We start from the raw sequence: 14944 nt of genomic DNA, 5'->3' as shown, positions 1-14944 counted from the left end.
GGCCCCAGACCTGACCTGTCCCTCCAGTAAGCCCACAAAAGGGACCCAGCCTCCAGCTTTAGGTAGCCAGAGGCTGACCCTGAGAGCACAGTGCAACTCAGTTAAGGAAAGAAAGGCATCCATGGTGGAGGATGATTGGAGGAAGCTGAGGCCTCACTTTGAGGACACTCACTTCAGTACTCCATCTCAACACCAGCCTTTTACTTTGCCAAGACACACCAAAGGTAGAGATTCCCTATGGTGGAGACCCTCTGATACCCTTAGGGTGAGGGATTGCTTAGTGGACCATGAGACAGGGGGTAACCATGCCAGTGCTGGTTCCTCCTTATATGGCCACTTGGGCAATATAGGCTTACCTGGTCGAGGTCAGCCTTATCTCCCTTCGTTTGGGGGGGGGTTGTGTAGGAAGGTGGATATCTGACTATGGTTACCCCCAAATTTTTGCCTAGTGTCTAGCTGGTTTTTCGACTTAGTTGGCCTGAGATCCTGCTATTCAGGATCTCAACCTGGCTGTTCTCTCTTTAAAATGGACTCCATGTACCCTAGGTACATACCCAATTGGTTGGATCACCCTGTCAGCCCCTGTACCAGTGTACACTAGGTACCCAGGGCATTGGTGTACCCAAGGCCTGCCAAGGGCTGAAGCATGTATTATGCCACCCCAGGCTTGGCCTAACAATTTGACACAACTGGCTGATCCCTCAGCTGGGGTAAGTTGGTGTAATCACCTCTTACTTAGGTGTAGTATACCTATACCTAACCTTAAATGGGACACCTGGTAACCTATAAGTCACTCCTATGGCAGGCCTTAACAATCCTGAAGGCAGAGTGCGTGGTTCCATGTGAGATGGTGCTCTGGCATGAGCTGAGCCTGTCTGCAGTGGTCGGAACAACTTCCTTCTACTGTTTCCAGATATCGTCATACCATATACTCTTAAGTGCATTATGAACCTCGCGGTTAAATGCTATCTTTGGTTTGGCTTTATCAAAACATGTCGAGTAAGGTGTCATACAAATTGGAATACTAACCCCTCGCCAATTCTGGCGACGGGGTTAGCATTCCACCCTTCTAGAGGGACACGACATGTACAGTGCCTGAAACCCGGGTAAAATCAGACATAGCCTCAGCTCCACAAAATGGATGCTGCCACCACAGACACAAGTCTGCCCTCCTGCTGCTGGGAGTCCTTCCAGCTTGGGAGGTGTGGACAAAGGGTTTCCTGCCAGGGGAGGTGCGTGCACCACCCCAGACAGGATTTTGTGTATTGGTCAGGTAGGGCTTGAAAGAAACCAGACATGCCTGTGGCTCACAAGGAGCCTCGGTGCATATGCCAGTTCAAACCGGTCCTGGGGCACACCAGTCCTGGGCCTGGGGCGAGCTGGACAAAGGATTGGGGGTGTAACCACCCCCCTTCCTGGTCCCACCCATAGGGAGGGACCTAGCAGGTAGTCCGGCCCCTAGAATGCGCTTAAAGGTAGGAGCTGTGTCCTAAGACTTCAGACATCCTGGAATCAACTTGAAACTAAGAAGAAGACGGGAACTTCGACATTCTGCTGCACAGAAGACTGAAGAAAATCTCCCCTGTGGTCAGGGAGTGACCACCTTGCTAACGCAAGCACCATCCAGCGAATCACCGTCTGCTTTGCCGCCGCCTCCCGCCGGAGCCCGAGCCCAGAGACTGACAAGACCTGGACCTCCAGACCTCTCACCGCCCGATCCACAGTCCCTGAGAAGAGGAGACCCGTGGAGGCACCGAGACACGTGGAGCCAGCCATCTTGGAACGACTACGACAAGCTGACAAGTGCAACAACCGAGGCTCCCTCCAAGTTGTGCTTTGGGATCTGAGAAGCCCAACCCCCGAGCAGCATCTGCACCAAAGGTGAGCCCTCCAGCATCTCCACGATCTGCGTGGGGCCCTTCTGCATTTTGCCACTCGACGCGCCTAACCGGTTGCTGGCCCGCTGGCTAGTGGCCATCTTGGTGACGAAATCTACGACAAACACCGCTGGTCTGGTTGCTCCAGACTGGCCCTTGCTCCCCTCCAAAGGAGCAATCCCTCGGACCTTGCTGGTCAGAACCAACAGCTGATTTCCGAATCCTCCTGCAATTGCTTCTGCCAAGGCTTGTTTGCTTCGATCAAGTCGCCGACACCGCCGACAGCGAGAGCCTGCGTGGGACAGCTCGTGAGCCGACTCCTGGACGTCGTCGACCTTCAGGGACCACGTGGCTGCGGAGACAAGCTACCCCTCATCACCTGTTTGCACCCGACATCGCCTGGTACCCACCTGGTGCCACGCTGGTCACTGGCTAGTGACTGTGAACACTGTCCCCTCTGCTTACAGGTCTTCAACATCTCCGATCCACTCTTGGATCCACTGCATCTCTCCCGGACCGACCGCCTGCAGCATCTTTGTCTTCAAGCTCCACGGAACAGATAGAAGAAACCCGACGCACTTTGAGGCCTATGCACCCGCTTCCTGTGGGTGAGGTAAAGCTGGTACTCCGGTGCCCATGTGTGGTAATACATCTCTAGTGCCTGTGTTCCAAATCTTAAGTTCCTAGTCAACCCGGAAGATCTCCTTTGCAGTAACTTTGTACTTTTTACGCACCCATTGAAACCTATGGGAGCACGCGTGTGACTATTTGCACTGCACACGCCACCCGTGGACCTCCTGGTCACTAACTGACGTTAGCTCCTTGTAGGCCCAGCGATTCTAGAGGCCCTAGGCCTTTTCCCTTTTCTGTTCGTGGTACTTATACCACTATTTTAGTATATGGTTTGAGTGGCCACCAGGGCCTATCCATATAACGTGCAACTTCTGTGTATTCTGTGATAATCTTGTTTGACGATTTGTGCTCCTGTGCTCATAAAGAGACTAGGGGTTACTTTGAGAAATAAATACATATATATTTTGAATATATATCTGTGTGGTGTCCTTTCATTGGTATAAAAGGGGGTTGCATTTGGTAAAACAGCTGGCTTAACACGTTTCACGAGTTTAGCCTCAAAGACTGCTTAGCCTACGCTACCACTAGGGCAGCTAGTCCGAAAAGGTTGACTTACAACCACACCATAAGGGTTGCTTGGCATGGTACAAGGTGATCACTTTAACTAGTGAGCATCATATACCAGGCCAACTTCTCACACCAACCATGTCAAATGTACAGGCAGTCTGGACCCCTCTCAATCAGGCTTCAGGCCCAAATACAGCACAGAATCTGCCCTGTTGGCGGTCACGGATAACATCAGGATGACCTTAGACAGGGGCCTATCCACGATTCTGTTGCTGTTAGACCTCTCTGCCACGTTCGACACAGTCTCTCATCAGATCTTGCTCTGGAGACTGGAGGAGATTAGACTCAGAGATTCTGCCCTCCAGCAGATGATGAGCTTTCTCTCCTTCCGCTCCCAAACCATCAACTTAGGCCCGTACCGCTCAGCAACTACAAAACTGACCAAGGGAGTACCACAGGGCTCCTGTCTGAGCCCTACTTTGTTCAATATCTATGTTGCCTCCTTGGCCAAGCTCCTTAGGACATGTGGTTTTATTCCCATATCATATGCCGACAACATGCAGCTTTTATTCCCTTTCACCAAATTTACTCCTTCTGTTCAGTCGGCTTTTTCCGCTGGTATGGTACCATTTCAAACTGGATGAGATGAAACTTCCTCCAATTCAGCATTGGAAAAACAGAGATCATGCTTTTCGGAGAGGCCCCTCTGCTGTGGACTCCCGAATGGTGGCCAATGAACCTCGGCACTCCTCCCGCCCCCAAGTCCCTTGTCAAGAACCTGGGCATACGCTTGGACCAGGCACTCACCTTGAAAGAGCATGCTGCGCAGACTGCCGGCGCATGTTTTCAAACGTTGGGTCTCTTGTGCCGCGTCTTTCCCCTGCTCTCTGATTCTACTTGTAAAACTCTGATGCATACACTTATACTGAGCCTCCTGAATACTGCAATGCCTTATTGATCTCAGCCAATGAGTCCTCATTATGCAGATTGCAGGTGGTCCAGAACACCACGGCATGCTTGGTCTTGAATGGCCCTCCTAAAACCGCCTCCCTCCCCCACCTCCATCAGCTGCATTGGCTGCCAGTTCGTAAGCGGGTTAAGTTCAAAATCTGCGGCATTGTGCATAAGGCCCTACATAATATCAGCCCTTATTACCTAACAGAGAAATTCACTCTCTATGTGCCCTCCAGATCCCTCAGCTCGGGAACCAAATCCCTTCTTTTGGTCTCTCGAGTCAGAAGAGCCAGGTTGGGTGGTAAAGCATTTTCCCACCTGGCCCCTCTTTACTGGAATCAGCTCCCCATCAACCTGAGACTATGTTCGGATCATCTTCAATTCAGAAAGCGCCTTAAGACCATCCTATTTTGATCCTGCTCTTCAGCTAGCCCTGCAGCCATGTCTGCAGCACAGAGATACCCCTTGGGGGGTCGATTCAGGTGCTATACAAATAAAGTAAATAAATAAACCCTTAACATTGCCCTGGGGCAGGGATTGTAATAGGTTACTGTCAAATACGTTTACTTAGTTGATTAACTGAATTATTGTATTTTATTTACATTTTGTCACTCCCCTTTTCTTTTTTTCTATACAGATATTTCTTGGCTCTGAATTCTACTAGCAAATTCACAAAATAATGAAAGTAATCTAATGGATAGATGTATGTAGCTTTATTATGCTAGCAGCCATCTTATCTGCCCACTAAGGTTGGATATCAGGTCAGTCTGTGAGAAACACAGCTGTACAGAAGCCTGGGGCGACCCTATCAGCCAGCGCTCTGAGTTCTAGATCTGCGACATAAGTGGCCTCATTAAGATTCCTTGACTCCTGGATAGTTGTGGAAGAGCTGTGATGTGATGGGGTTGGAGAGAGCTTCACTGAGCATGACGCTTTGGCTGGCCTGAAACAGCTGGCCAAACTGTCATGCTCACTGAATCACAGTGCTCATCTCTCTCCCTCCTGCCTTACACCGTGATGGCCCCGCCCCCAAGCCTCATTCAATGGAAGAAAAATAAGCGATAATAAATACATTTTATTATTGTTTTTTTTCTTTCGAATTTTGAGGCTGGCGGGGGTGGGGGCGACGCTCCCCCACCATAGTGGAGAAGCCACCCTTCAAACTGCCATACTTTTTATAGTAGACTCTGGGATACATAGAGCTCTTTTTTACCCACACCTTATTCACACATATGCTCAGCTGTGCCATCAACTCAAAGTCTTCAGAAAACAATCGCCAGCCAAGTGAGTTTCACCAATAATAGAACCTGGATAAGAACGGTAATCCAGTGCCTAAGGTGTTTTACGCAATTTAAAGATGGATGGACAGGAACCTTACTCACAACAGAGTAAGTTCAGTTCTTTCCTTGCAGGGACACTTGAAATCCATTTGTATGTCAGCCTATCTTGTATAGAAATATTGCCTGAGATAAATATATCCTAAATATAATTTATGCAACTACTGTAGATTATCTGTTATCCACTCCAATGGGACATCATTTTTGTAGACTAAATTTATAATTTGATTTTGAGAATGGAGTTTGAAAGGACTCTCAACTTTACTACTCCTAAACTGAGAAAAATCCTAACTTTAAGACTTTCGGTATTCACAGAAGGCATTTAGGAGTCCTAAAGTTAGGAGTCCTAACTTTACTACTCCTAAGCTGAGAAGAATCCTAACTTCAAGACTTTCGGTATTCACAGAAGGCATTTAGGAGCCCTAAAGTTAGGACTTCTAACTTCTGTGAATACCGAAATGAGTAAGTGCCTTCTGTGAATACCAAAATGAGTAAGTGCCTTCTGTGAATACCAAAATGGTAGTAAGTTTAGGATTTTGTCTTAAGTTAGTTCTGTGAATCGGGCCCTGTTTTCCTTTTTTGACCTGTTGGAAATAAAACTGTCAACCCAGGAGGACTCAAACGTGTGATCTGCAGGTTGTACTAAAAAATCTGCAGCAAGCATAGTACCATACCAAACTTTACTTGTTATGAAATGCAATGACACCTGTTCAGAATTATTTGAGACAACTGCAGACTTGTAGCTTAGTTATTAATCTGCTTTTCTTATTTTTATTGTTAGAGTGTTGCTGTTTCTCATTTTCATACTTCCTCTGCTGGTTCAGCTTTCTGGTCCCTATATGATTGCTCAACATTATAAGCGAGAACTGACTCCTGAACTCTATCTGCTTCATCCTGGAGAGCAACCTTACAAGCGATTTACAAATCTTCTTATCCAGAACGACACAGGTATGGTACAATGGTGGGGTGTCCGTCAGAGTTCAGAAGTCTGGCCAAGAAATAAATTACAGGCATTGTGTTCAATCCATTTCACCTGATAATGTCCTTGTTTATGCTGTCCTTTCTATGATCTTTGCCAGATTTGATTGCCACAGAATGACAAGTAACTAAAAAAAGTAATGAAAGGAGCTTTGAGGTGGACCTAAAGTGGTATTAGTTTCACAGCAGAGTACATAAACAATAAATTCAAAGCCACTTATGAGTGATATGATGTAAAGGGGCATGAGACAACATGGCATGTGCTTTCAACAGGTTATACAATTTTAGAATCCCTTACCATAAACAGATATCTATCTATCTATCTATCACACTTGAGTCAGCGTTTCTGTAGGAAGAGTGTTTTTTTGTGCACCATTAGACAACTTTTCATCAAACTTTCCAACTAAAGTTACATCCCCTTCCTAGAAAGTTTTCAGGTGATCTCTCAAAGAGGGGGTGAGATATAGAGAGCTCCAAAACACTTTTTCCGCATACATTTTTCATGGGCATTAGACAATGGTACAGAAAAAAAGTGTGACCAAAATTACACAAAATGTTGCAGAAAGCTAGATCTTTACTCAGCATGGTTTTTGTGATTGGATTCAGTAGTTTTTGAGAAATTAAGGTTAAAATTGTATAGATATGTTGACATTTGGTCCTTGTAGAATCCCTCAAGATTGCAGCAGAACCACAAACACAAAAAATCAAAGCATGCTAATTGGCGAGAGGTCTTTTTTTCCTGTTGCCCATCTTGTTCTAGTGGGAGCGAAACACTTTCCTGGAAGCTTGCACTTTGGCTGGCTGCCTCCGACCCCTGGAATTATTGTTTAATTTCTAAACGGGTCCCGATGCAAGGCCTGAATATCCAGGCCAGGAAGGACATGTTACGTGATGTATGGGCTCCCAAATCAGAAATAGCGACAGATTTCCTATCGATCTTATGACCAACGCTGAATTTAGGGCACCATGAAGCCACAGACCCCTTTGCTCCCTAATCCCTTTAGCGTTAATGGTGATCCCGACCTCCTTCCTGTGATTCCTTTGGGTTTCCAGCTTCCCCCATAAAAGGCAGTAGATGTCCCAATTCGATGGATTGATTGTACCCATCGGAGTTCCTGGGAGAAAATGTCCCACCAGGTACCATAGGGATCTCATAATTTACTGGTCCTGAAGAAAGCCGATGACCTTTGGGCGCAAATAGACTGAAACATGTCAACCTTTTTATGATCACTCACTGGATGTGAAGGATAAATTCAATGTCCTCAGCACAACTGACACTTTTTAATCTTGTCCCGGTCCCCATTGATAATTATAATTTTCTGCAGCAAATATAATCTAATTCGCAGTAGGTGATTACAACCAATATGCCTGAATTTAGCAATCAGACAATATTGGATTGCTTACAGAATCTTTTTTTTTAAATTAAACTTCTGAATTAGGCGCCAGAAGATTGTGACCCAGGCTGATTAGGATGTTTACATGTTTTGTATACTAGTAAGTGATCGGCAATATGACCTTAGAGTTTAAAGCATACTAAGGGAAGCTTGCGTTTAGGAAAATGTGGTCCATTTGTTTGCACACTTTACATCTTACTCATTTTACCAATTTTTCCCATTTTTAAGAACGTTTACATGATTCCGTGGCTGTGAAGTTACCCAATGAAATGTATGCATCTCAATTGTTTGAGTCTCTATTTTAAAATTATTACTTTAATGATGTTATTTACATAGAATTTTATTATGAATATTTTTATTACGAATGAGATTGTCTGAATGCATGTATTTTGTACACTTGATGGTTTGAAGTTCTTTGATGATGATGGATTAAAACAGTACTTCCAGGGATCGGAGACAATTTGAATTCACTTCATGAACAAATATACCACCATGTCTCTTATGAGAGACACTGCCTCCTGGTGGAGGTTAGACTTTATGATGATGCAACTGACTTTTAGTACTTAGGTGGAGAATAGATATCACTGTAGGAAAGTAGTCATTGAGGGTCTCACTATTATTTTGGAAGATACTGTGATCCTTTGAGAATGGTGTGGGTGTACTCTCTTTGATATTTTCCAGTGTTAATCCAGGAAGCAGGGTGTTCCCAATGTTTTGCTTCTTTCTCCTTCTTTGTTGCTTTCTATTAAATAAGAATAATTTGCACTGCTTTGATTTTCTAAGAATGTCCAATGTTTGTGTACTTTAAGTTGAGTTTGTACAGAAAGAGTAAGTTATACATGTATGTTGTAACTATAACCTTAGAATTTCTAATGTTGGGTTTGTATAGAAATAAAGGTTTCCTAACTATAACTATTCTGAAACCTTTATTTTTTTCATTGAATTTCATTGGTATTTTGTGTTGTAGAGTTGGGTGTTGTAGAGTACAGTGGATGAGAGTGTGTACAGTGTAGTGTTGTAGAGTGGAATGTCATAGAGTGGAGTAGAGTTCAGTGTAGTAGTGTAGTGTAGAGTGGAGTAAAGTGCCATAGAGTGGAGTGGCATTGTTTTTTTTCCCCTCATATGACCTCCGTAGCTACTGCCGCCTCTCGACCTGTTCCACTTCTGGTGCAAATAACTTTGGTGGTTCTTAGTCTCAGCTGGTATTTTCTTTACGGGAAGTGCCTGTTTATACTCAACTTGAGCTGACCCAGAGGTTTTAATCATAGGAACTTATCCTGTACTCTGATCTATTGTAAGGTACCCTCAAATAATCTCAAAGAGGGTTAGCCAACCAATTCCAAAACAACCCGGTATCAGGCCTCTCTCTAAAAACATTTACCCTCTGATCTACAGCTCTGAAATACTTGAAGGAATTCCACCAGGCATTCCAACTAGGAGGAGTTTCCTGGCTCCACAGCATACAGATCTCTCTCCTTGCCAACAAAAACAGATAAAACACTGATTTCTATTGTGGCCCAGTCTTATCTCGTACCCCACCCAACATAGGTAAAATAAGATGAGAGTTGAGCTTACCTCCACATCAGCACCCATGACCCTGGAGATAGTCTTACAAACATCAGTTCAAAATTCTTGTATCTTGGGGCAAGAAAGTCATCAGCATTCTGGAATCCACACCTCCAGCATCTACCTTCTCCTCCACCCTTCATTTTGGAAATTTTAAGAGGGGTCCAGTATATCCTATGGAGTGTAAAAAATTGGTTTCTTCTGAGTGCGGCAGATTTAATCACAGGGTAAAGCAGGTCTATAGATACTTGCCATAACTATTTCCGCTCTTCACTCGGCAAGTAGTTCTCCCAGACTCGGTAAGGCTTATTCATCCTTCTTTCTGCTGCAGTCAGAAGATAATTATACCATAGAGCAACTTCTTTCTTCCTTGGGGCCTGGTTTTGCAGTGGAGTGGCATTGTGTGTCGTAGATTGGAGTGGAGTGTCGTGGAGTAGTGTGATGTACAGTGGAGTGGCATGTTGTACATATCTTAAGATAGGGTTGAGTGGCATAGAGTGGAGTGGTATATCATGCAGCAGAGTGGTGTATCATAGAATAGCATCTTGTAGAGTGTCTTAGAGTGAAGGGGCATCAAGTGGGGTGGCATGGAGTGTCAAAGAGTGTAGAGGGGGATAGAGTGGAGTGTCATCTTGTGGAGTACAGTGGAGAAATGTGTCATAGTGTGGAGTGTTCTACAGTGGGTAACAGTGGAGTTGGGTAGGGTGGAGTCGAGTAGATTGGAGTAGTAGAGTAGAGTAGTGTATCTTATAGTAGAGTGGAGTTGTGTCGAGAGAGGTGCTTAGACTGTTGTACAGTGGGCTACTGTGTAATAGAGTAGCATAGAGAAGAGTGGAGGGGTGTAGAGTGCAGTAGAATACAGTGACATAGAGTAGAATGAAGTGGCATAGATGGAGTGGTGTGTTATCGAGTAGAATGGGATGGAGTGTCTTACAGTGAAGTCTCATATAGTGTCTTAGAGCGTAGTGTGATACAGTAGAATGTCGTACAGTGTGGTGCCATGTTGTAGAGTGGAGTGATGTGTCATAGAGTGGAATGGTGTTGAGTGATGTAGAGTGGAAGGGAGTGGACTGTTGTATTGAGGGGTGTGTTGTACAGTGGAGTAGCATGTCATAGAGAGGACAGGCATGCCAAAGAGTAGATTGGACTAATGTGTCATACAGTGTTGTAGAGTGGAGTAGAGAGTAGGAGCACAGAGTGGAGTAGAGTGTTGTAGAGTGCATTGGTGTAGATGGGAGTGGGGTGTTGTAGAGTAGAGGTGAGTGGCATGTCGACGAGTGGCATGTCGTACAGTGTTGTATAATGGAGTAGAGTGAAGGGGCATAGAGTGAAGTAAAGTGTTTTGGAGTGGTGTAGAGTGGAGTGGCATCTCGTGGAGTAAAGTGGTGTTTTGTGCAAAACAGTGGTGTGCTGTACAATGTGTTAGAGTGAAGTGGCACAGAGTGGAGTTGTAGAGTAGAGTGCAGTAGTGTATCATACAGCAGAGTGGAATAAAGTAGCATGGAGTGGCATAGAGAGAGTTGTGCAGAGTGGAATACTGTGTTTTAGAGTGACATAGTGTGGAGTAGAGTGTCATAGAGTGGAAGGGCGCTGACTGGGCTAGAGTGGAGTGGCATAGAGTGGAGTGCCGTAGAGTGGAGTGTCCTAGAGTGTTATGTAGTACAGTGTTGTGTCATGTCATAAAGTGTCATGGTGTACAATGTTTTGAGGTAGAGTGTCACAGTGTACAGTGTTGTGGCATATACTGTCATAGTGTACAGTACAGAGGTGCACAGTGGAGTGGTGTAGAGTGGATTGGTGTAGAATGGAGAGACCTACAGTGGGATGGCATGTCGTAGAGTAGATTGGAGTGGTATAGAGTGGAATGGAGTGGCATGCTATAGAGTGTCAAGTTTCAAGTTGTGCAGTGGAGTGACGTCTAGCAGAGTGCACTGGCATGAGGTGTTGTAAAGTGGAGTATAGTGCCGTACAGTGGAGTGGTGTGTGATAAGGTGGAGTGGCATGTGATAAGGTGAAGTGCCATGTTAAATGATGTACAGCAGAGTTGAGTGGCATATAGTGAGGTGTCATACAGTGTTGTGTGGTTGAGTGTTGTGGTGTACAGTGTTTTGGCATACTGTCTCATTGCACACATTGTTGTGTCATAGAGTTTTGTGGTATAGAGTGCGGCATTGTAGCGTGGCTCACATGTATTCTCCATTTTAGATTCAACTCCTTAAGTTGACATCTCTTTCTCATGGTGTCCTTTGCTACACTGTATTCTATTTCTTGTAGCAATATCAGATAATTCCTATTGCATAGTCTTATACTATTGACATTTAAACAGTCATACACACACTTTTGATATAAAAAATTCACATGGAACAGCTTTAATGAACAACATTGTTCGTAAAAAATACAAAACTACATTGGACATTTCCAATGGCCGCAGTGGCTGTCACAAAACTAACACTTAAGCCTTACAACAATGATGGACCCAGTGGGCCACTTCCTTGACATCTGCAAATATTGACTATGCCTTTGACCCTACACCCAGAACACAGAAATGTCTTCAGTATGAACAAGAATTCCCCATGTTGAATTAAATTTTGCCTCTAAACTCGAATGATTTCATAATCTATACTGATGGTTCAGTACAGCCCATGGTTGGCACCAAGTCAAAATACACAGCAGCATGTGCTGCTGTGGAGGCTGTCATGAAAGATGGTGAATTTCAAGCATAAAAACAAGAGTATCAGGGTAGTTCCTTATCTCCTCTCCGTGTCCTGCAAGAGATCCCTCTACATGCACTAAGTAGTCCTAATTTAAGTATTCCCTGGCTGTGGACTTCTGATGCTGAAAATGCACTTGTGCCTGGGCCAAATGTATGACCTTTTCTAAGGGTCAAAAACGGGAAACAGGCCTGTGTGCGACCCCTAAATATGTCTGTGCAATGTACAAACCCTATTTTGCGAGTCAGCAGCTATTGCTGACTTGCAAAATAGGGTTTGTGACGCGCTATTAGTAAGGGGTGTGCCAAAGGCATCCCTTCCTAATAGCAAGTCACCATTCTATGTACAATTGTTTTGTGACCGCAATTGCGGTTGCAAAAACACTCTCAGCTTGCCACCTACTTCAAGTAGGTGGTGAGCCACTCCCACAGACCACTGCCTACTCTTTAAAACTGAAACTGAAATGTTTCATTTTTCTTTTTTAAATGCAACCCGTTTTCCTTTTTCGAGGAAAACAGGCTACATTTTTTAAAAACTGTTTATTGAAAAAGCAGTCACAGACATGGTGGTCTGCTGACCCCAGCAGGCCACCATCCTTGTGAGTGCTGGCCTTTCCCAATAGAGTCGCAAATTGCGACCTGCCTCATGAATATTATTGAGGCAGGTCATTTGCGATCCCATTGGGAATTGCAAGATGTACATTCCATTTTAGGAGTCGCAAAATGTCACAATTTGTGACACAAAATGGAATGGTTGTGCAGCTGGCCTGTGCCTGTTTCTACTACGGCACCAAACAATGACATTATATATTATCAACAACCTTTGGAGTTACTAACATGCTATCCTTTGCCCAATGAGGTTTCTGTTTTTGCCGACACAGATGATTTTTCTTCAGATTCTTCATGCACTTCTTTGCATGGTGCACATGCACTGTTTTCTTTACTTAAACAGATTTATCTAGCTCTTCCATGGTAATTCCTTTGGATTTTCCTTTCTTTGGTTTTCCTCTTCATCTGGATTGGATTGGTTATAGTATTTTTTTCTGGTAAATGGAGACTATCTCCCAGAATTTTATTCTCCAGAACTGTTAGCTGAAGTACTTACACCCCATTTTTCCTCACATAAGGTCCAAAGAGACTTGTTCCTTGTGAACATTACTGCATTTCGTGTCCATGATGGTATTGTTAGGGTTTAGAACCCATTTGACATTTTTGGTCCCACAGAAACTTTACAAATTCAATCTGTTTTTAAAATTGCTATGGACGATAAAATAACCCCATGTTCAATATCTGATGACCGGGATGCACTGACTGTATCAAACATGTTATCTGAATTAGAATTCTATACGGTATTCGAAAATGAGTACTTGTGCTTAGTTTCTGCAAACTGTGGTGAAATGTTTTACTATCATCATTATTTTCATCCTTACTTACAAAGACCTAGTACACCATGTTTTGTGGGAACACTGCCTGACACCACCTGTGGGGAGTCCCTAACAGTATTTCAAAAAGTTTTCTTAATTTACTAGTCATGTCACCCCCGACCCTGTTTCATTTTATTATAAGCCTACTCCTTCTCCAGCACTGAAAAACAGCTGACACAAATGAAATTAATTTATTCAGATTCTTTTATTTCAAAATTTTCAATGTAGGATTCTGTATATTGGAAAAACAAAATTGATTTGAAATTAGATTGGGCTACAAGACACTACCAGGTCCAGGAAATTGATGCTTTTTTCGGGCTTGTTTGATCCCTCAACAAATGATATTTCAAACAAAACTTTACAACAGACTATGGTGCCGATTACGATCCGGTAAAAAATTTCCCCGTGCGACTCGTATCCGGTCTTTTTACCGTACGAATCGTACAAGTGCCGTACGAACTGGCAATCACGATTCGCATGGTAAAAAGTCCATACGAACCGCATTGGGAATCATTCCCCACACGTCCTCGGGTCGGAAAATGTGTCCGACACGTCCTCGTACGATTTACCGTACAAATGTGAAAGGTGAAGTCCGACCGAGGAATCACGATCCATCCCGTGCGTCCGAGGTTACAACCGGATGGAAAAAACACCGTCCGCACCGAACTCCCATAGCAACCATGGAGACGTGCCCGCATACGCGCCGACCCCCCCCCAGCCCCCGTACGTACGTGCCGACCCCCCCCCAGCCCCCGTACGTACGCGCCGACCCCCCCCCCAGCCCCCGTATATACGCGCCAACCCCCCCAGCCCCCGTAAGTACGCGCCGACCCCCCCCCCAGCCCCCGTACGTACGCGCCGAACCCCCCTGTATGTACACCCGTGTACGTGTCGAACCCCCCCGTGTACGTTCGAGTCGAACCCCCCCGTGTACGTTCGAGTCGAACCCCCCGTGTACGTTCGAGTCGAACCCCCCCGTGTACGTTCGAGTCGAACCCCCCGTGTACGTTCGAGTCGTACCCCCACCCGTGTATGTACGGTGCGTACCCCCAGCGCGTACATACACGGGTGGGGGTACGACTCGAACGTACACGGGGGGGTTCGACTCGAACGTACACGGGGGGGTTCGATCGAACGTACACGGGGGGTACGCACCGTATATACACGGGTGGGGGTACGACTCGAACATACACGGGGGGGTTCGACCCGAACGTACACGGGGGGGTTCGACTCGAACGTACACGGGGGAGTTCGACTCGAACGTACACGGGGGGTACGCACCGTACATACACGGGTGGGGGTACGACTCGAACGTACACGGGGGGTTCGACTCGAACCTACACGGGGGGTTCGACTCGAACGTACATGGGGGGGTTCGACTCGAACGTACACGGGGGGTTCGACACGTACACGGGTGTACATACAGGGGGGTTCGGCACGTACGTACGGGGGCTGGGGGGGGTCGGCACGTACGTGCGGGGGCTGGGGGGGTACGGTGCGTACCGGGCCACCTACTCTGGTCGATTCGCGCCGTACTTCGCTTTTCCGGCACTTTTTGGGTGCC

General features: G+C 45.5%; 1 protein-coding gene across 2 annotated transcripts in view; it reads left to right on the top strand.

Annotated features, from left to right (window-relative positions):
* Positions 1-14944, top strand: part of LOC146810319 (ATP-binding cassette sub-family A member 9-like) — a 1478308-nt gene that overhangs the window by 603521 nt on the left and 859843 nt on the right. For both annotated transcript variants that reach the window (XM_085617315.1, XM_085617314.1), the window contains one exon: positions 6090-6256. In XM_085617315.1, the coding sequence (XP_085473441.1) occupies positions 6090-6256 (167 nt within the window). The remainder of the gene's footprint in view (positions 1-6089; positions 6257-14944) is intronic.

Source organism: Triturus cristatus, chromosome 7 (genome assembly GCF_964204655.1).
Source record: "Triturus cristatus chromosome 7, aTriCri1.1, whole genome shotgun sequence".
NCBI lineage: Eukaryota > Metazoa > Chordata > Amphibia > Caudata > Salamandridae > Triturus > Triturus cristatus.
Note: the sequence above shows the minus strand (reverse complement) of the source record. Positions and strands in the feature narration are given on the sequence as shown.